Below are 23,650 nucleotides of genomic sequence, written 5' to 3'. Positions count from 1 at the left end.
TATTAATTGTCGATATTATTTGCCTGTGCGACAGGAATTATGTTCAGGAAGCAGTGTTCTATACCAATTTGTTCAAGGGTATCTCCCACATTCTCTTCTAAGTGATTTAGTGTGGCTAGATTTATTTTCATGTCTTTGATCCATTTGGACTTGAGTTTTGTGCATGGCGACAGACATGGGTCTATCTGCAGTCTTCTACACACCATCATCCAATTGTGCTAGCACCATTTGTTGAAGATGCTTTCCTCCTCCCATTGTATACTTTTAGCTAGTTTGTCAAAAATCAGGTGTCCATAGATGTGTGGGTTAATGTCAGGTTTTAAATTCAATTCCATTGGACTACCTGTCTATTTTTGTTCCAATACTATGCTGTTTCAGGACTATAGCTCTGTAGTAGAGCTTAAAGTCAGGGATGGTGATGCCTCCTGAAGTTCCTTTATTGTACAGTATTGTTTTGGTTATCCTGGGTCTTTCGTTTTTCCATATAAAGTTGATTATTATTCTTTCAAGGTCTGTGAAGAATTGTGTGGGGATTTTAATGGGGATTGTATTGAATATGTAGCTCGCTTTTGACAAGATTGTCATTTTTTATTATGTTTATCCTACCTATCCAAGAGCATGGGAGCTCTTTCCATTTTCTGTTATCTTCTTGTATCCTGCTAGTTTGCTGAAGGTTTATCTGCTGTAGGCGTTCCCTTGTAGAGTTTTTTTTTTTTTTTTTTTTTTTTTGAGTAGCTTATGTAAACTGTCCTATCAACTGCAAATAGAGACAGTTTGACTTCTTTTCCATTTTGGGTCCCCTTGATCTCCTTTTGTTGTCTTACTGTTTAGCTAGAACTTCAAGTATAATATTGAAGAGATATGGAAAAAGAGGGCAGCCTTGTTTTTTTCCTGATTTTAGAGGAATCGCCTTAAGTGTCTCTCTATGCCATTTGATGGTGGCTGTTGGTTTATTGTATAATGCTTGTATTATGCTTAGATATGCTCCTATTATCCCTGATCTCTCCAAGACTTTATCATAAAACAGTGTTGATTTTTTTCGAATTTTTTTCAGCAATTAGGAAGATGATCATGTAGTTTTTCTTTTTCAGTTTCTTTAGATGGTGGATCATGCTAATAGATTTTCATATGTTAAACAATCCTTGCAATCTAGGGATGAAGCCTACTTGGTGATGGTGGATGATTTCTCTGATGTGTTCTTGGATTCTGTTTGCCAGTATTTCTTTTTTTCTTTCTTTCTTTCTTTCTTTCTTTTTTTTTTTTTTTTTTTTTTTTTTTTTTTTTTTACAAAGTAAATTCCTGGCCATCATTCTGGGACACAGAATGAGGCTTTTTTTTTTTTTTTTAAATTTATTTACTTATTTTATATAACCAAGTCCATTTAAATGAAAACAAACATTTATAGACAATATTTGGGAATTTGGGCGTCGTTCTTTCCAAACTACTTCCTGCTGGTAAGGGGCACTATCATGGGGGATTCTAAGAAGATTCAGACATCCTGGCTCTAGTCTGTAAGGCTGCTTTGTCCAGCTATTTTGAATGTAGGATCATCTGGTACTCTGTTTCAGGCGGTCTGGCTTGATCAAACATGAAGGGATAACTGCCTTAACCTAGAGACAGGAGAGAAGCCCTAGTCTCTACTTCACATGACCTGTCAGAGCTACATGACCCCAACTGGATGACATTCCCCTATACATGGAATTGGGGTGGAGACATGGGAGGGGAGAGTGGCTAGGGTGCATGTGAGAGGGCAGAGAGGGTAAAAGGGAGAGAGGGAGGGAGGGAAGGAGGAAGGAAGGAGGGAGAGGGAACTGGGATTGACATGTAAAATAATAAATTAAATTAAAAAAATGCTTTGACTCCAAAATGTAAGTTCAAGGACAAGTTACTGGGGAAAAGGATTTCTATTTTTGTTTCCACAGAAAATGAAAAGCTGTGGATTCCTTCCAGACTAATGTGTTTGATCAAGCCAGACCACCTGTTTGCCATTATTTCATTGAGTATTTTTGCATCAATGTTCATGAGGGATATTGGTTTATAGTTTTCTTTCTTAGTTGTGGCTTTGTGAGGCTTGGGTACCAAGGTGATTGTGGCCTCACAAAAAGAGTTTGATAATGAAACTTCTATTTTTATTGTGTGGAACAATTTCACTAGTATTGGTATTCTGGTAGAATTCTGCACTTAAACCATCTGTCCCTGGGCTGTTTTTAGTTGGAAGGCTTTTGATGAGTGCTTCTATTTTGTTAGGGGTTATAGGTCTATTTAAGTTGTTTATCTCTTCTTGATTTAATGTAGGTGAGTGATAGATATCCAGAAATTTGTCCATTTCCTTTGAATTTTTAAAATTTTGGCGTACACGTTTTCAAAGTATGACCTGAATGTTGTCTGGATATCCTCAGTGTCCATTGTTATGTCCCCTTTTTCATTTCTGATTTTGTTAATTTGCACGTTCTCTCTCTGTGTTTTTGGTTCATTTGGATAAAGGTTTATCTATCTTGTTCATTTTTCAAAAAACAAACTCTTTGTTGCATTGATTTTTTGTATTGTTTTCCTTGTTTCTACTTTATTAATTTTAGCCCTCAAATTGATTATTTCCTGGCATCTACTCCTCCGGGGTGAGTTTGCTTCTTTTTGTTCTCAGTCTTTCAGTTGTGCTGTTAATTCTCTAATGTGATTATCCTCCATTTTCTTCATATGGGCACTTAGTGCAATGAACTTCCCTTGTAGCACTGCTTTCAAGATTTTCCATAAATTCGAGTATGTTTTGCCCTCATTCTCATTGAATTTTAGGAAGTTCTTAATTTCTCTCTTTTTTCTTCTTTGACCCAGGTATGGTGCAATTGTGCATTGTTCAGTTTCTGTGAGTTTGTAGGGTTTCTGCGATTTATGTTGTTTTTTGAATTCCAACTTAAATCATGGTGGTCTGATAAGATACAGGGAACTATTCCCATTTTTTTTTAAATGTATCTTTTGAGGTTTTTGATGTCACGTAGTATGTGGTCGATTTCAGAGAAGGTTCCATGTGTTTGGATGGAATGTTCTATGGATGTCTGTGAAACACAATTGACACATAACTTCTGTTAGTTCATTTGTTTCTTTGTGAAATCTCTGACTGGTGGTCCTGTCTTGTGGTGAGAGTTGGGTGTTGAAGTCTTCCACTATGAGTGTGTGAGGTTTTATATGAGCTTTGAGTTTTAGTAGTGTTTCTTTTACAAATGTGGGTGCCTTTGTATTTGGGGCATAGATGTTCAGAATTGAGACTTTGTGCTGATGGATTTCTCCTGTGATGAATACGAAATGACCATCATTATCTTTTGATTGATTTTGGTTTGTAGTCTAAATTTTTAGATAGTAGGATAACAACCTGGCTGCTTCTTGGGTCATTTGATTGGAAGCTCTTTTCCCAACTGTTTACCCTGAGGTACTGACTGTGGTTGAAGCTTAGCTGTGTTTTTAGTATGCAGCAGAAGGTTGGAGTCTGTCTTTGTATCCACTCTGTTAGCCTGTGTCATTATATAGGCATTGAAGACCATTAATGTTGAAGGGTAAGTAATGACAATTGATTGTTAATGCTTGCTTGTTTTAAATTTGTTATTGGCGGTGGTATTGTGAATATATTTGCCTTGCTTTACCCTTTGGTTCTGATGAAGTGGGATTATCTGTTGCCTATGTCTTTGTGAGCATAGTTAACTCCCTTGTGTTGGAATTTTCCTTCTAATACTTTCTGTAGGGCTGGATTTGTAGATACATATGGTGAAAATCTGGGTTTGTCATTAAATATCTTGTTTTCTCTGTCTATAGTGATTGAGAATTTTGCTGGATATAGTAGCCTGGGCTGGCATCCATGAACTCTTAGTACTTGTAGAACATCTATCCAGGATCTTTTGGCCTTGAGAGTTTCCATGGAGAAGTCATGTGTAATTTTGATAGGTCTGCCTTTATATGTTACCTGGCCTTTTTCCTTAGCTGCTCTTAATATTCTTTCTTTATTCTGTAAGTTAAGTGCTTTGATTGTTATGTGTCAAATGTTTTTTTTTTTTTTTTTTACTTTGGTCCAGTCTATTTGGTGGTCAGTATGCTTCTTGTACTTTCATTGGCATGTCCTTCAGATTGGGAAAGTTTTCTTCAATGATTTTGTTGAATATGTTTTCTGCACCTTTGAGCTGGGCTCTTTGCCTTCTTCTATGCCTATTATTCTTAGGTTTGGCCTTTTCAGCGTGTCCCTCATTTCCTGGATGTTTTGTGTTAAGGAATTGTAGGATTTATGATTTTCTTTGGTCAATGAATCTATTTTATTTTCAGCGCCTGAGATTCTCTCTTCCATCTCTTTTATTATGTTGGTTATGCTTGTGTCTGTTGTCCCTGATCATTTGCCCAGTTTTTACATTTCCAGAATGCTTTCAGTTTGTTTTCTTTATTGTCTCTATTTCAGTTTTTAAGTCTTGAACTGTTTCCTTTATCTGTTTAAATGTTCTTTTCTTGGCTTTCCGTACTTTTTTTTTTTTTTTTTTTTTTTTTTAGCTATTCGTTCGTTTCTTCCAAATTTTTGTTTGTTTTTTCTTCCATTTCTTTAATGGATTTTCTCACATTGTCTTTGAGGGCCTCATTTTTATGAAGATATTTTTAAATTCATTCTCTTCTACTTCATCTGCTTTGGGGTGTTCAGGTCTAGTTGGTGTAGAGCCTATAGATTGTCATGCTTGTCTTTCTATTGTTATGTGTTTTCTTGCATTGCTGTCTTCCCATTCCTTCTTTCAGTAGGTGCAGGTGGGGTCTCTCTCTATGGTACTTCCCCAGTGAGCTTAGGTGGGTCAGAAGTTCTATGTCTGTAGCTCTGTGTGGTCCAAGCTCTCTAGGGGGGGGTCTCCCCTTAGGCAGGGTTCTGGTGATGGGGCTCAAATATCAGGCTCTTGCAGGTACTCAGGATAGGTAGATCTAGGTGGGGCCTGGCACTCTCCAGGTGAGGGCTCTACCAGAGGTCTGGCGATTGGGACAATGATCCCACAGGCAGGGACTCAGGATGGCCCTGTAATGATAGGCAGATCTCTTGAAGGAGACCTGGACTCCTGCAGAGGACCAGTGGTGGGGGTCAGAGAGCAGGCAGGTGGGGAATCCGGGTGGTCCTTCATGGATAGGCAGGTCTAGTGTGCTTAGAACCGTTCCAGGAAGTTCCCCAAAGTTGGCAGGATTTTTTGATCCACCCTCTGTCCCAGTGCTCAACTAGAGCAATGGGACAGTGGGCAGGGTAGGGCACAGGGTAGGGAGAGGGCAGGATCTTGGTGGGGGTGGGTGGGTGTGTATCAGAGCACCTGGAGTGCTCTTGCTAGGGACAGGACATAGGGGGAGCGAGATCAGGGCCAATCCAGGGAGTTCCCAGGGAAGGCTGGGGGGGTGGGGGTGGGATTAACCCAAATTGGTCTCAGACTCACCTCTTATAGAGGCCTGGCAATGGGGGTCAAAGATCCATCAGATGGATCAAGCCAGGGTCAAGCACTCTGCAGCTGAAGTCTCTCTAGTAGAAGCCCAGCGATGGGGTTGGGGATTTTATTTTTAATTTATAGCAAATACCTGCATACATCCCTACATAGGAGAGTCCAGCTGTGCAATTACTTCTGCGAGCTATTGCTGTTCCATTGTGCTATTAATGAAAAGTGAGAGAAAAAGCGGGAACCTGAAACATCTAGGACAGTTAAGTTTCTTGTGCATTTTAAGTCAAGGGAGTTTTGTGCAGTTTTGGATTGAGTTCGATTTGTGGGTGGTTTTGTGTTTACCAATGGTAGTTTACGTTGAAGCTGTCGTTTTTAAAGTAGACTGATCTTAAAATGGCAATGTAGTTGAAGATGATCAGGAATTTCTAAACTTTGTGCTGTTTACAATTCAAGTGGTGGGGTTTTAGAAATGATTCATCACACCTGGCTTTCCTTGGTTATTTATGGTTTTTCTGTAATAAAAGCTTAGAATCCACATGATAACTTCCAACTGGAGTATAAGTTTGCATTTGATATCACATCTGCTTATTATTTTAGAGACTATGAGTTGCAACAGTATTGTGCTGACCATCAAGATAAGTTTATTGCAATTTCCTGTTATGTAGATGATATTTTACATAATACTTTAATATTTTTCATAAGTAATCTGCTTTTATTTGTCTCAGGTATACATAAATACGTTTGATTTTATTATTTTCTTGATATCCCCTTCTGTTTTAATAATTTTCAAATATTCACGTAATTTTGCATTCATGTGTGTCAATAAAATGTGTAATTTTCTGTATGCTCAATACTTCATTATTATTTCTGATATTGATTTTCATATCAAGACCAGTAATTTATGGACCCATTTGTTTTGATTTGTTAATAATTATAGATCAGCCTGTTGATTAAACTGCCCAAACTGCATTAAAGATGACTTCCTGGAGGCCAGTTATTAAATCATTTATAAAACATTAATTATCATTAGTAGAATCCCTATTTAAGTAATGTCCCACATTCTTATACTTGATTGTTCTTTTTCCAATGTGGAAATAAAACTATATAAATGACAATTACTGAATTGTGTTACACATTTAGAAAATTGTACTCCAGGTTTAGATTATCTAAGCAATGATTTTTTTTGTTTAAATCACATTAAAACCACATTTCTTTCATCCTCACCTTCCATTCAAATCTCCTTTTCCTGTATACTGTGAATGGGTTCAATATGTAGAGGGATCTTGAGTGATGCTGTCCCTGGTATTCATTTCTCACTTGATTGTTTGATTGAATATTTTTGTATTTTGTGAGGTCTGAGTATTTTCTACATTTTTATCTTCACTATTGCATTTATAGTGTACAGGTTGGCAAACATGCTGTTTAAATATGCAAAAATGTTTCTTATCTGTCTGGTAGGTTTTTGAATTCAATTTGAGTTCAGAAGATATGAAAGTCCTTGATGGCCTGAACAGAAATCTGCGATATGTGATTCCGTTGATGTAAGTAATTTTGGCAACATGTTTTATTCCATTTCTTTACAGAAGGGATGCTTTAAATGTTATCTCAATAAATACAAAGAGGGAAGAGGCAAACTGAGCTCAGAATTATGAAAAATAACTTCTGGGATTCTTTCTGATCTGTTCAGAGTTCTGACCTTATTCACAGTAGCAGGCTAAGCAGATCCAGGGCCACCTTAATCTGTAGTACCTGAAGGTCTGTACTGGGTAAGCCTGCATCACTGCTAAATCTCCGTCTCCCATGTGGTGATAATCTGTGTGATCTGTGTTGTAATTTTTAAAAAAGCGACCAGAGAGAGGAAAGATGCCATGTGACAGTGTTCAAGCAGAGAGGTTATTTATTAAAGAAAAAGGATTGTAAAAGGGGGATAGGAACAGTGGGAGAGAGAGAGAAGAACAGACAGACAGGGAAAAAAATAAAGGAAGAGAGGGATGGGAGGTAGGCTGGGCCCTTTTAAAAGGGAACAAACTCAATAGGCACAGGTGATTTTATTTGTGGCAGCAGCTGAAGGCATGTCTTGTCAGAAACCCAAAAGCAGGCCAGTACAAATGCCTAAATACTAACATTCTTCCATTTTTATTTATTATAAAAAGATGAGGTGTTAGAAGGGGCTAGTAGGTAAGGCAGGGATGAGGACTCAGTGTTCTTGAAACTACTTCCTGCTGACCTGGGGGGCACATCTTTGGGGGAACTGGGAAAGCTGAGGTACTAGCCACATCCTGGAGTAGCCGGCTATTTCATTTCACTGTCCAGGCTCTGCAGAACCATCAGGTGCCACCTGGACCTGGCAAGATGCTGTTCAATGTGGATCCAAGTTGATTCCCTAGGGCTCAAAGTGTCTGATCCTTTCCCATCACCACAGCCTCCATCACCTGGATATGTTTGGTAGTCTTATGCCTTCAGTTCTATGGCCAACAGATGGTAGCCCTGCAATGATAATTGATTAGGAGGTCTCCAAAAATTCCAATGGGAGAAAGGAGGTATAGACAATGACACAGTTCCATGAATGTGGCAGAAAAGTAAGATTGAAGGGTCTGCAATTCCTTGTGTTCCAGGAATTCACAGTATCAGTTTTGAGATAGGCACAGACCACCCAGTGAGTCCTCACTCAAAGGGTGGGGGGCAAAAGCTCTGAACTTGAGACAGTTACTTGGCAGCAGGACTTTCTGAGGCTAAACAGTGAAAAAGCATGTTTGATGAGGCTAGTTCTCACCCCTTGGGAATAGCCAGGGATAAGGGAGGGGCTCACTAATCATGCTGGTTTGGGATATAGGGACTCAGTGATTTTGGAGAAGCACTGCTGTTGTATGTAGCCTGAGTTTTAGGGTTTCAGAGTGCCTCAAACTCCCTGCAGCCAGGGGAGAACACTAGGAAAGCCTTCCTGGTCAGGGAACAATGTTGTAATTTTAAAGAAAGCATCTGGAGAGAGAAAAATGCCATGTGATAGATTTCAAGCAGAGGGTTTTTTTTTTTTTAATTAGGGGAAAAGGACTGTAAAAGGGGGAAAGGGGAATGGGGGAACTGACCTCTGGAGACAGAAGCAGTGGGAGAGAGGAAATGGAGGTTCAGAGAAGGGGGAGGAACAGACTGACAGAGAGGGAAGGGGAGAGATGGGAGATGGGCAGGGCTCTTTTAAAATATAACATTGAGTAGGCACAGGTGGCACTCTCAGTGGCCACAGCTGATGGCATAAATTGCAAGAGGTCTAAAGGCAGGTCAGTATAAATACCTAAATATTAACACCCTGTAGACCTGTAGATATATACTACTGTGGACATTTTGAGAAGCCCATTGAAACATTTCCAATAACATAACAATACCATGCCACTATGTCATTTTCTCCAGCACTTTGTTAAATCCAGATCCTACAAAACATATGATCACAAACCTTGTAATCTATATCATCACCTGTTATGAATAAGGTTTTTTTTTCCCGGCCAGCTTGGGCCCACTGCCACGCCAGGCCCAAATAATACACAGAGACTATGTATTTTATATAAAGCAGTAGGCCAGTTACTAGTTTCTTATCGGCTAGCTCTGTCTTAATTATTAACCCATTGTTATTAATCTAAATATTTCCACGTGGTCTCATCTTACCAGAGAGAGGGCTGATGTTCAGCTCTCTTTCTTCCATGTTGAATCTCCTCCCTACTACTTCCTCTCTCCTACTAGTTTCCTAGTCCCGCCTATCTTGCTTTCCTATTGGCCAACAGTGATTTATTCATTAACCAATAAGAGAAACATAATTACAGAATGACATCTGCCATCAATCACCTGCATATGAAATTGTTCACTGTATTCAGGAAAATTAACAATTTTAATAGTTTGAAAACCTTCATGTCTTTCTGATGTGTTTTTGTTCAGGAACTACATAAGATGTTCATAATAGTACATTTGGTACTGATTTTCTGATATATAAAGAGATCAATGTAGATAAATGAGAAATTATAGAGAAAACATTTAAGGCCCAAGGAAATTAAGGCATGTTGAAACATACCCTAGTCAGGAGATGATTTAACTACTTAAAAGTATGACCTGAATATGACATCCAGAAACCATAATTAAAATCTGGGTGCAGTAGTGTGCTCATGTCATTCACGTGTTCCAGAGGAAAAAAAAACATACAAATCCCTGAGGCTTCCAGAATAGCCATCCTATGCTCATTGGTGAGAAAAAGGTCAATGACAAACTCTGTCTCAAAAGATGTCAATGCATTTTTGAGGATTACATCTAAGAGTTTCTTATGGATTGTGCATACTTGTATGATGCATATGCATCTACAATCACCAATAAAGTCTGACACACATATTCAGACACACATGTGCATTTAGACAAATATTATAAAGAAACATTTCCATTGCTGTAGGGAATTTATGGCCCAAAGAAGCCTTGTTTTTCACTGTACATATAAGGCTATAGAATTTGAGACAAGATACATTATAAATGAGGTAAATTAAGTAAAATATATTCTCACTCCCCATGGCAAACTTAATTCAAGGTGAAAAATGTGGTATTTTGTGAAAATTATAAACACAATGCAAAATTGCCTGTAATAAAAATTTCTAGATGCCCTTCTTAATAGCATACAGAGAATAAATAAGGTAGTTCATATTATATAGAGGCAGAACTATTATTCATATTACTATCTTTGATGAGTAATCTTTTAAGTCTTCATAACTTTTGTGCCTAATTTTTATGATGATCTATAGTTATATCCTTGAATATGAGATTTTATCTTGTACAAATACTGTTTCTATTACTGAATCAAAACCACTATATTTTATTTGGCAGGATTCTAATGAATGACTGATCAATTTTGAAATTGAACTTAAATACCATTGTTGTGAGCATTCCATGTAAGCCAATATTTCTGAAAATCAAATATTGCTACATATCCACTCAATACACATAAATTGGATAATGTATATTACAAAATATTGGTACATATATGATATGCTATTATTCCATCTAATTATTCTATGTCATAATTATATTTAGAAAAATTTTAATTGGAAATTTAACATATAGATTTATTTGTGTTTTATCATATGGTATTACTATGACAATGAACTTTGTATTTTTATTTGACTAAAAGTTTTTTTTTCATTTGTCTTGCTTTTATTGAAAATGGATTCTTTTCTCAATACTATATCCTGAGTATAGTTTCCCTCCCTCTGTTCATCCCAGTCCTTTCCTATATCCCCTACCCTCTGGATCCACCCCCTTTCTGCCTTTCATTAGAAAAGAACAGTCTTCTAAGACACAGAAGCCAAATATGGAAAAATAAAATAAAATAAGATAAAGCAAAAACCATCACATTAATTCTAGGAAAGACAATTGAACAGAAAGAGAAGAGCCCTAAGAACAGGAACAAGATTCAGATACCCGTGTATTCACATACTCAGAAACTAATTAAAATATTGAGCTGAAATGAGAAAATACATTAATGATCTTTGTACAGTTCTCAGAAACAATGAGATCCTAAGACATAATTAAGCCTAAGACAGATGCAATTTTTTTTAAAAAAATATTAGTTTAATTATTATCTATATCTTCCCCAGTATTTTTAAATTGTTACATTTATTAATTCATATAAATGTATGCCTTTGGGTAAATGTGATAGGTCAGGTGACTGCCTCCATAGTTTCTCACTTTCTATTATATATAGATTCCAAGGATGGAACTTAGATCATTGATTAATAGCTATTGTCTTCCTCAAAGAAACCACCTCTCTCTACCTCAATTACTTTTAATTATAGAGTGTGTAATTTGCTTTTTTGTTTTCAGAAACATAGGAAAGTATTTCTTTCTTTGAGAAATTTTTAGAGTAATTTCTTTATTGACTCTTTGGAAATATTACATTATGCACCACAATTCCACTCACTTCCCAGGAACACCATATCTTCCCTTCACCTCCACAGTGCCCCAAAACAGATACAAAACACAGCAAGCAAGAAAACAAACAAACAAACAAAAAGAACAAAGCAAAGCAAACCCTAAAAATCTCTTCACTTCTCTATCATTCCCATCACCCTGACTTAGTTAGGATTTTGTTGTTGTGAAGAGACACTATAATTTCAGCAATTCTTATAATGAAAACATTTAGTTGGGGATGCTAGTTTGCTTACAGTTTGAGAAATTCATTCAATTATTATTATATCGGGAGAATAGCGGCATGCAGACAGACATGTACTTGAAATAGCTGAGTGCTACATCTTGCAGGCAACAGGAAGTCAACTGTGACACTGGATGGTATCCTGGGCATAGGAAGCCTCAAAATGTACCCACACAGTGACATTCCTCTTCCATCAATACCATGCCCATTCCAACAAAACCATACCTCCTAATTGTGCCACTCCCTATGAGAATATGGGGGGGGCAATTGCATTCAAACTACTACAACACCAATTCATTCATTATGGTGGCATTAGGAGCAATGTGTCATCTAGCATATGCTTTTGTCCAACCAGCTTTACTAGCAAATAGTCACTACAATGAGTTTTTGGTATGGTTGATGTCCCTTGGATTCTGACTCATCATCCTTACTGGATCCTCACTGAAACTCCTCTGGGACATCATCCAGCCTTTCTGAGTCAGGGAGATCCTATGACGCCCCAATGATCTAGATCAAGAAGCTCAGCTACCAACCAGATCCACAGCCAGGCATTGTGTTGGTCCACAGTAACATCTAACCCATCTAGAACATACTGGAACTACACTGGCCCTTTGGAATGATGTCTGCAGGACCTCCTTGTAAATTTTTAATATAAAGGGCTAGATATTTGTTTACTTAAAAATATCCTTATATTTTTGTTTGTGAGCCTAACCCAAATGATATGATAGACTTTTAAGACCCCCATGGAAGGCCTCACCCTCCCTTGGGAGCAGAAAGGGGATGGGATGGGGATTGAGAGAAGGAAAGGGGAGGAGAGGATGGGGAGGGAACTGGGATTGACATGTAAAGCAAGCTTGTTGCAAATTTAAATAAAAATATTATCATAAATACAATAAAAAACATGGTCAGGAGGTGGTACACACCTTTAATTTCAGCATTTGGGAGGCAGAGGCAGGCAGATCTCTGTGAGTTCAAGGCCAGCTTGGTCTACAGAGTGAGTTCCAAGGCAGCCAGAGCTACACAGAGAAACCTTGTCTCAAGAATAATAAAAAATATTCTTTCTTATATATAATCTAATTTTTAATCAGGTGGTTTTTGTCTACATGTATACATGTGTACCACATGAATTTCTGGAGCCATATAAGCCACCACATGCATTTCTGGAGCCATATAAGCCAGAGGGGGGTAGAAGATTCCCTGAAACTGGAAGTTATATAATGTTTTGAGCCACCATGTAGTAGCTATGAATAGAACTTGGGTCTTTTGAAAAAAGCAGCCAGAATTTTCAATGGCTGAAACATCTCTCAAGCCCCTCTTTGCTTTTGTTGATAGATATATGTTTGAACATTTTATACTCACTTTCTATATGTTGGGTACTGGGAAAGGAAGATAATCTGAACCATTTGTCTATTGTTTTCTTTTCAAATAGAAAGTAATGTTTTGAAAATAAGAAAAGAAGATTATATGCTTTAGGAAAATTTTATACTTCCACACTAATATCAGCTTCATAGCAATCACCCCTTTCAGAAACAGAGTGATCAAATGCAATATGGATTTTCTTTGTCTTTGCAGGTTTGAGGGCCACCCCAATTACCCATTTTCTGATGAATACTAGCAGGTGTGAATATCTGTTGGGAGGTTTGCTGGTGGGAGACTTCCTAGCTGCTTGTCTTGTCACTTCTACTCTGCAGCAATTCAGAACTTCCTAGAGCTACACTTCAGCTAAGACAGGAAAATAAAAGTAAGAAAAGTGTTCCATTCTGAATCCAAATAAAATATGATGTCTCCAAATTAATCTGCCTATATGTCTGTGTTCTGGATGTGGTAGATGAAAACAGTTATTTTATAGACAGTTCTTCCATGAGAATAAGTAGTGTTTTCATCCTTTGAGGGGGAACAGTTAGTAGGCATTTATTAATCTGTTTCTCTAGCTCACAGATGGAAAATGAGTATCACGTGGTCAGACATGTGAGGCATAATTGAGAATGGTGAACAATAAACCCAGAGCTACATTAGGCCTTTTGCACATAGAAGTTCCAATGTTACAGAATGGGATTTAGTACATGAGGGTTGACGGAGCATAGTGAGAAATGAATCAGCCTGTACTATGCGTGAGGTTCCAGTTACAAACAAAATATTCCTGAAGATATTATTTCTTAAATTAATAAATTTAAGTCTGTGTTTGCCTGCATGTGTGGAGGTGCTGGATATTCTGGAAGACACCTGTTAGCTGCCATGTCTTTGGTGAGAATTAAAACTGTTTCCTGTGGAAAAGCAGCCAGTACTCTTAACTGCTGAGTCATCTCCCTGCCCCTATAGATTTAATTATCATTATAATAAGCACCTAGAAGCCTATTAAAAAATATTTACTCGTTTTTTTTTTAAAGATGGGAATAACTTTACACAAGATGAGCAAGAAAATGACAATAATTTCAAAGCATACTATCCAGGATACACTTTTCTGGATACTGTGGGTACTCAGACACATACATGCATATCCCTTATACATATATACACACATATGTATCAAGAATAATACAAACTCAGAGACAGATACTGGCGTTAAAGATGAAGAATGGATAGGCACAGGGGCCAACCACTACAGAGTTCTCACCTCTCCCAATGCTGTGAAACAAAGGGAGATCCACCAAACCTCAGAATGCACCGCTTGCCACCAAACCTCAGACTTACTGACACTGCAATGAGCTCTTTTCTCCTCTCATCTTGTATTCCTCTCTAGTACTAGGATTAAAGGCATTGGATCCTAAGTGCTGAGATCACCTTTTGTGTGAGCTGTTTCTCTTTTAGACTCAAACAATTTTGTGTAGCTCAGGGTAGCCTTGAACTAATAAAGAATCTTCTGTTTCTGTCTCCCGAGTGCTGGGATTAAAGGCATGTACGGCCACTGCCTGGTCTCTATAGCTAACTAGTGTGGCTGCTAGGATTAAAGGTATGTGCTACCACTGCCTAGCCTCTATGGCTAACTAGTGTGGCTAGCTTTGCCTTCTGATCTTCATTATATCATAAATATCACCACACATGTACATATAATTTGATAAAAGATAGAAGCAGAACTTAATATGTCAAACCAGTACTCACCAAGAAAGTCAAACATGCCCCAGCTCAATCAGAGCTGCCAAATTCCAAGTTAGTCTGTTGAATGCTAGGTGATTACCCCCTCACCCCTTCATTCCCTCCACCCCAATAACCCCACTCCTCCTTATCACTGTCTCCTAAGCCCCAAGGGCAGAGACCTACTTCTTGATCAGAGGCCACCATAGCCATCATAAGTCCTTCCTTCAATTTGGATGAAGACCATTTGCTCAACTACAGGGCACTTCAGCCAGACAATTAGAGGGGAAACAAAAACCCATTGCAAGATATTTGATTGCACAGTGAAACCCAAGACTGTGTTAATAATTCAATCTTGGATCAGGAGTAGTGCCATCAACAAATTGACAGAAATTAGCCATAGAGAATATGGAGGAACCAGGAAAATGGATAGAGACACAAGGGAAGAACTAGGGAGGGGCTTGGAATTTTATGATCTTTTTAGTTTGGGATACTTGGAGAGACATTATCTTGCTAGGTCTCTGGCCAAAAAGGAAGGTCAGCTGGTTATTATTCTGACTCTCTGAGCTAGCAGATTCTCATCTCAACATCTTGACTCCCAGCTCTTTATTGTTAAATACAATGACAGAAACTTAGTTAAAAATACATTTGGCAGCAGCAGCAAAGCCACTAGGGAGAGATGACTAGAAATCCCACCAGGACTTAGTCTGAGTGGTGGGGTGCTGCCTACATGAACACAGGGCCCAAGACAGTAGTAAGCATATCAGTAGATTAAGGTGCAGTCACTATGTCCACTGAAAAGCAAAAGAAACCAGAGAACAAAACACCCATTGATCCAAGACAAACTCAGAATTCAGAACCTATACCTATAATCACCCCATCCCAGATTCCTGAATACCAGTGTAAAAACAATATCAATAATAGCCAGAGGAACATGTCACCATAAGAGCTCAACTATCCTATTACAGCAAGCTCTGAATATTTCAAAATAGCTGAAGAATAAGTAAATGACCTTAATAGCAACTTTATGGAGATAGTTGAGGTCCTTAAACAGGAAATAAGTAAGCCTCCTAAAGAATTAGAGGAAAAGACTAACAAAAAGTAGGAGGAAATGAATAAATCCATTAAACAAAGCCAAGAGGGGGAAAAGTAACAGCAAGCAAACAGTTTAAGGAAATAAGACCTAGGAATGGAAATAGCAGCTAAAAAGAAAATACTAAAATGAAAAAGCTAAAATGAAAAATCCAGGTAAGCAAACAGGAACTATAGAATCAAATATCACCAACAAAATACAAGAAAAGGAAGAGATGTTCCTTTTTTTTCTTTTTTTCCTTTTTTAATTTAAATTTGAAACAAGGTTGTTTTACATGTCAATTCCAGTTCCCTCACCCTCCCATCCTCCCCTATCACCCCCACTAAATGCCAGGCCATCCCCTTTCTGCTCCCCAGGGAGGGTGAGGCCTTCCATGGGGGTGTTCAAAGTCTGTCATATCATTTGTGGTAGGGGCTAGGCTGAGAAAATATCCCTCTATTTGGGAGGGCTCCCAAAGTCCATTCCTATGCTAGGAATAAATACTGATCCATTACTGGAGGCCCAGTTCTCCTAACTAACACCCACCTTCAGGAGGTCTGGGTCAGTCCCATACTGGTTTCCCAGCTATCAGACTGGGGTTCATGAGCTCTGATTTGTTGAGATCAGGTGATTCTGTGGGTTTCTCCAATATGGTCTTGACCTCTTTGCTCATCACTCCTCCCTCTCTGTAACTGGATTCCAGGAGTTTGGCTGGCTAGTGCTTAGTTGTGGGTGTCTGCTTCTGCCTCCATCAGCTACTAGATGGAGGCTCTAGGATGGCATATAATGTAGTCATCAATCTCATTATCATGGAAGGGCATTAAAGGTAGCCTCTCCACCATTGTTTAGATTGTTAGTTGGGTTCATCCTTATAGATCTCTGGGCATTTCCTTAGTGCCAGATTTCTCCTGAAATCTATAATGGCTCCCTCTATTATGGTATCTCTTTTCTTGTTCTCCTGTATTCTTTCCCTGTCTCAATCTTCCTGTTTCCTCATGCCCACCCCTCCCCTCCTCTTCTCCCCTTCTCTTTCTCTTAACTCCATTTTCCCTCTCTCCATGCTCCCAATTTGCTCAGGAGATCTTGTCCCTTTCCCCTTCTCAAGGGGACCATGTATATCTCTCTTAGAATCCTCCTTGTTTCCTAGGTTTTGTGGAGGTATGGATTATTGGCTGGTAATCCAGTCACAAAAAGATAAGCATGGTATGTACTCACTCATATATGGATTTTAGACATAGAGGGAAGACAGAATCTTAAGTGTTGAAGTTACAATAGAAGCAATAGTCATATCAGTCAATAAAATATTAAAAATTAAAAAATCTAAATTGTAAAAACACAAAACATCCAGGAAATCTGGGACAGTATGAAAAGGCCAAACCTAAGAGTAATAGGAATAGAAAAAGATAATTCCCAGCTCAAAAACCCAGAACATATTTTCAACAAATTCATAGAAGAAAAATTTGCTAACCTAAAGAATGATATACCTATAAAGGTACAAGAAGCTTACAGAACACCAAAGTCTCCTTACCACATAATAATTAAATCAATAAACACACATAGCAAAAAATAATATAAAAAGCTGCAAGGTAAAAGTGCCAAGTAATATATAAAGGCAGATAAACTATAATTGCACATGAATTTTAATGAAACTCTAAAAACCAGAGGGGCCTGACATGTTTTGTAGACTGTAAGTGACAACAGATGCCAGCCCAGACTACTATTCCAAGAAAAACTTTTAATCACCATAGATGAAGAAAATACGATGTCCCATAATGAAGTGAATTTAAACACTACCTATTACAAATCTAGCTCTATAGGTAATACTAGAAAGAAAACTCCAACCTAAGGACTTAACTATGCCAAGCAAACACAGTAAATTATTAATTATAGACCAGCAAAACAAAAAGGGGAAGCAAACACACACACACACACACACAAAACCACCAACGTAATAACAGGAATTAAAAAGTATTGGTTATTGATTTCTTTCAATACCAATAGACTCTGTTTCCCAATAAAAGGACACAGACTCAGAGAATGGATGAGAAAAACAATATCCATTCATTTGCAGTATACAAAAAAAATACACAAAATCATGAATAGTAGACATTACCTCAGAGTAAAAAGTTACAAAATGATTTTCAAAGAAAATGGCCCAATAACTAAGCTAGTACTGCTATTCCACTGTCAAACAAAACAGACTTCAAACGAAGATTTATCAACAGAGATGGGGAAGGACACCTCACATTTATGAAAGGAAAATTACACCAAGATGACATTTCAATTTTTAAGAGCTATGCCTTGAAAGCAAGGGTTCCTATGCTTTTAAAAGAAACATTACTAAAGCTTAAACCACATATCACCCCTCACACACTGACAGTGACAGACATAAATACCCCACTTTCACCAACAGACAGGTCATACAGAAAAAAAAAAAAAAAGAAAAAAGAAAAAGAAAAAAGAAAAAAAGAAGAAAAAGAAAAAGGAAAAAAACTAAACAATAATTACTGAGCTTATAGTCATTTTAAACAAAATGTACTAACTGGTATCTACAGAAAATTTTACCCAAACACAAAAGAATACACTTCAGAACTTTGTGGAACTTTCTCCAAAACTGACTATATACTCAGTCATAAAGCAAATCTTAAAGAATACAAACAGATTGAAATTACTCCCTGCAACCTATTAGACCATCAGAGACTGTAGCTGATTTCAACAACAACAAAACTAACAGAAAGCTTACAAGCTAATGGAAACTGAACAACTGTCTACTGAATGACTAGTTGGTCAAGGCAGAAATAAAGTAAAACTTAATCACTTCCTAGAACTCAACAATATTCAAACTTATGAGACACAATAAAAATAATGTTAAGAGGAAAAGTCATTGAACTAAGTGACTTCATAAAATAGTTGAAGAAGAACGTTATAGGTAAGTGATGAGCTTTATATCTGGACTACACAGGCCTTAGGCCCTAGGCCCTGGGGCAAGACCCTTGCTCCTGCCCCCACCCATCACAGCCACACTAGCAGATCAGCAAGAACAATTGCTGCTGGAAGGCTATATCAACAGCCCCCAAAGGTCCCTGTAACCTACAAATCCTACAATGACTCCAACTCACCCATCCCTGTGATCTCAGTGGCTCCCTGGGACACAGATATCTACTGCACAGAGAGGAATGAGAGCTGAGTGACCAGCTTCCCATCTAGATCACACAGCCTCTAGGTCTTAGGTCCTGGGATAAACTCCAGGACCTTTCCCTACACATTTCAGTGATACTAACAGGTCAGCAGGAAAGATACCTGCAGTCAGGCTACTCCAACACCCCCCCCCAACACACACACACACACAAGACCCTGTTTCCTACAAATCCTAGTCAACCACCAAACCCACAAAGACTGACAGAGGATGGAGAGAACTGGACCAAGAGGCAAAGACACTGCCTGTAGCAACGGGAAAAAGAGATGATTAGACATCTATACAAGAATATATCCAACAATCTATAGATCAATATGACAACACCAGAATCTAATGGTACCACATAAAGAAGACCTGAACACCCAACACAAAAGAAGCAGAAGAAAATGAGCTTAAAAATCTCTTATAAAAAGTCAAGAAAACCAAGAGAAAAGGAATAAACAAGTACAAGACTTGAAAATTGAATGGAGACAATAAAGAAAACACAAAATGACGTAGTGCTGGAAATGGAAAATTGGGTAAACAAACAGGAACTACAGATGCAAACATGACTAACAGAATGCAAGAAATAGAAGAGAGAATCACAGGTGTTGAAGATGTGATAGAGGAAATAGACTTATCAGTCAAAGAAAACATGAAAGCCAACAGTCATATCACAAAATGTTCAGGAAACTGGGGACATCATAAAAAGACCAAACCTAAGAGTATTAGGGATAGAAGGAGGAGAAGAATACCAGTTCAAAGGTACAAAAAATATATTCAACAAAATCATAGAATGAAACTTTCCCAACCTAAAGAAGGAAATGCCTATGAAGATACAAGATGCTTACAGAACACCAAATAGATTGGACCAAAAAAAGTCCTCTCACCACATAATAATCAAAATGCACACAGAATAAAGAAAGAATATTAAGAGTTTAAAGGGGAAAAGTTAAGTAACACATAAATGCAGACCCATCAGAATAATACATGACTTCTCAATGGAGACTCTCCAAGCCAGAAGGTCCTGGACAGACATTATCCAGACTCTAAGATACCACAGATGTCAACTCAGACTATGATACCCAGCAAAACTTTCAACTACCATATATGGAGAAAACAAGATATTCCACGACAAACCAGATTTGAAAAATACCTATCCACAAATCCAGCCCTATAGAAATTACCAGAAACAAAACTCCAACCCAAGGAGATTAGGAATACCCAGGAAATCAAAGACAATAAATAGTCCTACAACAGCAAGTCTGAAGAAAATAACCACCACTACCAAGACAATAACATAAATTAACAATTACAGGCCATTGATACCCTTTAATATCAATGGACTCTACTTGCCTATAAAAAACATGGTCTAACAGAATGGATACTAAAACAGGATCCATCCTTCTGCTGAATCCAAGAAACCCACCTCAACTTCAAAGACGGACATTTCCTCAAAGTAAAGAGTTAGGAAAAGACTTTTCAAGCAAATGAACCTAAGAAGCAAGTTGGTTTAGGTATCCTAATATCTACCAAAACAGACTTCAAACTAAAGTTAATCAAAAGAGATGATGAAGGACATTTCATATTCATTATAGGAAAAACCCATCAAGAAGTCTCAATCCTGAACACATATACCCCAAATACAAGGGCACTCACATTCATAAAAGAAACATTACTAAAACTTAAATCATACATCAAACCCTACACACTAATATTAACACCCTACTGTCGCCTATGGACATGTCTGCCAGACAGAAAATTAACAGAGAAATAAGTGATCTAACAGATGTTATGATTCAAATGGGTTTAACAGACATCTATAGAACATTCCACCCAAACACAAAAAAGTAAAACTTCTTCTTAGTACCCTATGGAACCATCTCTAAAACTGACTACATACTCAGTTACAAAGCAAATCTACACACACACACACACACACACACACACACATATATATATGTATGAATAATCCCCTGTATCATCACCACAGCTTAAGTTAGAATTCAACAATAACACAAATTCTGGAAAGCCTACAAACACATGGAAACTAAATAATTCCCAATTGAATCACCCCCGGGTGGAGTAAAATTAAACAAAGAAATTAAAGATTTCCTAAAATTCAATGAAAATGAATGTACCCCCAATCTTATGGGACACTTTGAAAGCAGTACTAAGAGGAAAGTTTATAGCACTAAATACCTTCAAAAAGAAGTTAAGGAAAATCCCATACCAGTGAATTGATGAAATACCTGAAAGCTCTAGAACAAAAAGAAGCAAACTTACCCAAGATAACAAGAAATAATCAATTTAAGGTCTAAAATTAATAAAGTAGAAACAAAGAGAACAATAGAAGTAATCATAATAAATAATAATAATAATAATAAAAGAGTTGGTTCTTTGAGAAAATCAACAAGATAGACAAACCCTTACCCAAATTAACAAGAGGTAGAGAGAGAATATTCAAATTAACAAAGTCAGAAAAGAAAAGGGGACATAACAACAGACACGGAGGAAATCCAGAGAATCATTAGAACATAATTCAAAAATCTATACTTCACAAAACTGGAAAATTTAAAAGAAATGTGCAGTTTTCTGGATAGGTTCTACATACTAAGATTAAGTCAAGACTAGATAAACAATTTTTTGAAGGTGACATTTCTGTTTTCTTCTTTCTTTAATAGGTAAACCATTTTTTAATTTCCATATTTTTAATTAACCTTTATTCAAATTAAAAACAATATTATTTTACATACCAATCACACTTTCCTCTCCCTCCTTTCCTCCCATTCCCCCCACCATACCCACATCTCAACCCCCTATTCACTCCTTAGGGAAGGTGAGGCCTCCCATGGAGGATTATCAAAGTCTATCACATCATTTGGGGCAGGACCAAGTACCTCTACCATGTATCAAGACTGAAAGACTATCCCTCTATAGGGAATGACCTCTAAGCCCATTCATGCCCTAGGAATAAAAACTGGTTTTACTGCCAGAGGACCCATAGACTGCCCAATCCCTCTAACTGACACCCACATTCAGGGTGCCTGGTTCAGTCTCATGCTGGTGTCCAGCTCTCAGATTGGGGTCCATGAGCTCCCACTTGCTCAGGTCAGCTGTTTCTGTGGGTTTCCCTAGAGTGGTCTTGAACCCTTTTGCATCACTTTCCCCTCTTTACAACTGGATTCCAGGAGTTTGGTTCAGTGCTTAGCTGTGAATCTCTGCTTCTGATTCCATCAGACAAAGGATGAAGGCTCTGTGATGGCATTTAAGGTAGTCATAAGTCTCTTTATAGGGCAAGGGCACTTAAGGTAGCCAGTCCAGTTGGGTATTGCTTAGATTCTTGGGGTCATCCTTGTGGATTCCTGGAAATTTCCCTAGTGCCAGGTTTCTCTTTAAGCTCATAACAGCTCCCTGAATCTCTTTCCTTGCTGTCCTTCTCTGTTTTCGATCTTCCTGACCCCTCATGTTTTCTTTCTCCCTGCCCTTCTTCCCTCTTCTTTCTCCTACCTCCCTCCCCCCATACCAAGTGATAGAAAAACTTTCTTCTGATCCTTGTTATTAACTTTGTTCTTTTGTTTGTTTGTTTGTTTGTTTTGGTGTGTGAAGTTGTGAAGTTTCTAGCACACAAGTCAAAAGAGCACCAGAGACAACACACAGCCACTTGCTTCTGCCTCTTCCTTTCCTGTGCACCTTTCTTTCTTCTCTTAGTCTGCCAATAACTCAGTGGTCCACTCCAGTTAGCTGAATGTGGACTTTGCCTTCTGAAGCAAGGTCAGCTATACTCGTGGTCTAATCACAATCCACATGGTCAAATCTCCCCCACAGAGCCCTTGTCCTCAACTTCAGCGGACTTCTGCTGCTCAGGTGCAGGCCATATCAGTCAGAAGAACACGTGAGTGACCCTCCTGCCACTTGATGAGGTGGTGGCACACACCTTTAATCCTAGGATTTAGGATTAAGAAAAAGACAGATCTCCGAGTCTAAGGCCACTCAGATCTATACATGAGTGAATCAGTCTAAAAGAGAATTATATCTTCCACCTTTAATCCCAACATTAGGGAAGTAAGACAGAGGCAAGGTCTCTGAGAGGCATTTGTTCTCCACCCATACTGAGGAGAGGTAGCAGTTTGAGACTTGGTGAAGAGTTTGTGTGTGGATCAGCACCTTCAGCCTGAGCTAGAGCTGAGAGCTAGTGGCCAGCTGCTGTGTTTTCTGATATTCAGCTTGAAGCTTGAACCCCAATTTCAGTCTCTGGGTCATTTATTTATTCAGTTTACACATATTGGAGGAAAATCCCTGAAATCCAAATCCATGCGCTTACATGATCATTAAAGAATTCACAGCACAGTTAGCTTTTCATTTACAGATGACTTCTTATTTCAGCCCTTTGGATATGCTCTAGTTTCATTTATGTTGCTGTGAAATGGAATGAGGACAATGTAGGAAATAATACAGCTACTCACATAATATCCAGTCAAGAGCAGAGAAACAAGTGCATTTACACTGACAACTGCTTCTTAGTTTAATCTAGTTTTCTCCTGTGTTACATAGCTCAGATCTACTACCAGGGAACTGTGACATCCATTATGAGATTGGTCTCCCTACATCAATGAACAATCAAGATAGTCCCTCACAGATACACTCACAGGCCAACATGATATAGGTGATGTCTCAATTGAGCTGCTTTTCCCAGGTGATTCTACATTGTGGTGTGGCAAGCTGAC

The 23,650-nt window shown here is 38.1% G+C and overlaps 1 protein-coding gene across 1 annotated transcript in view; it reads left to right on the top strand.

The window, feature by feature from the left end:
- LOC127229804 (aldo-keto reductase family 1 member C21) overlaps positions 1-13,419 on the top strand; it is a 44,176-nt gene extending 30,757 nt beyond the window's left edge. The window contains exons 8-9 of the mRNA XM_051194798.1: positions 6,888-6,970; positions 13,177-13,419. Coding sequence (XP_051050755.1) covers positions 6,888-6,970; positions 13,177-13,219 — 126 coding nt within the window. The 3' untranslated portion in view covers positions 13,220-13,419. The remainder of the gene's footprint in view (positions 1-6,887; positions 6,971-13,176) is intronic.
- Positions 13,420-23,650: the final 10,231 nt, after the last annotated feature.

The sequence above is a fragment of the Phodopus roborovskii genome, unplaced genomic scaffold (assembly GCF_943737965.1).
Source record: "Phodopus roborovskii unplaced genomic scaffold, PHOROB, whole genome shotgun sequence".
Taxonomy (NCBI): domain Eukaryota; kingdom Metazoa; phylum Chordata; class Mammalia; order Rodentia; family Cricetidae; genus Phodopus; species Phodopus roborovskii.
This window is presented reverse-complemented; position numbering and strand designations above follow the sequence as displayed.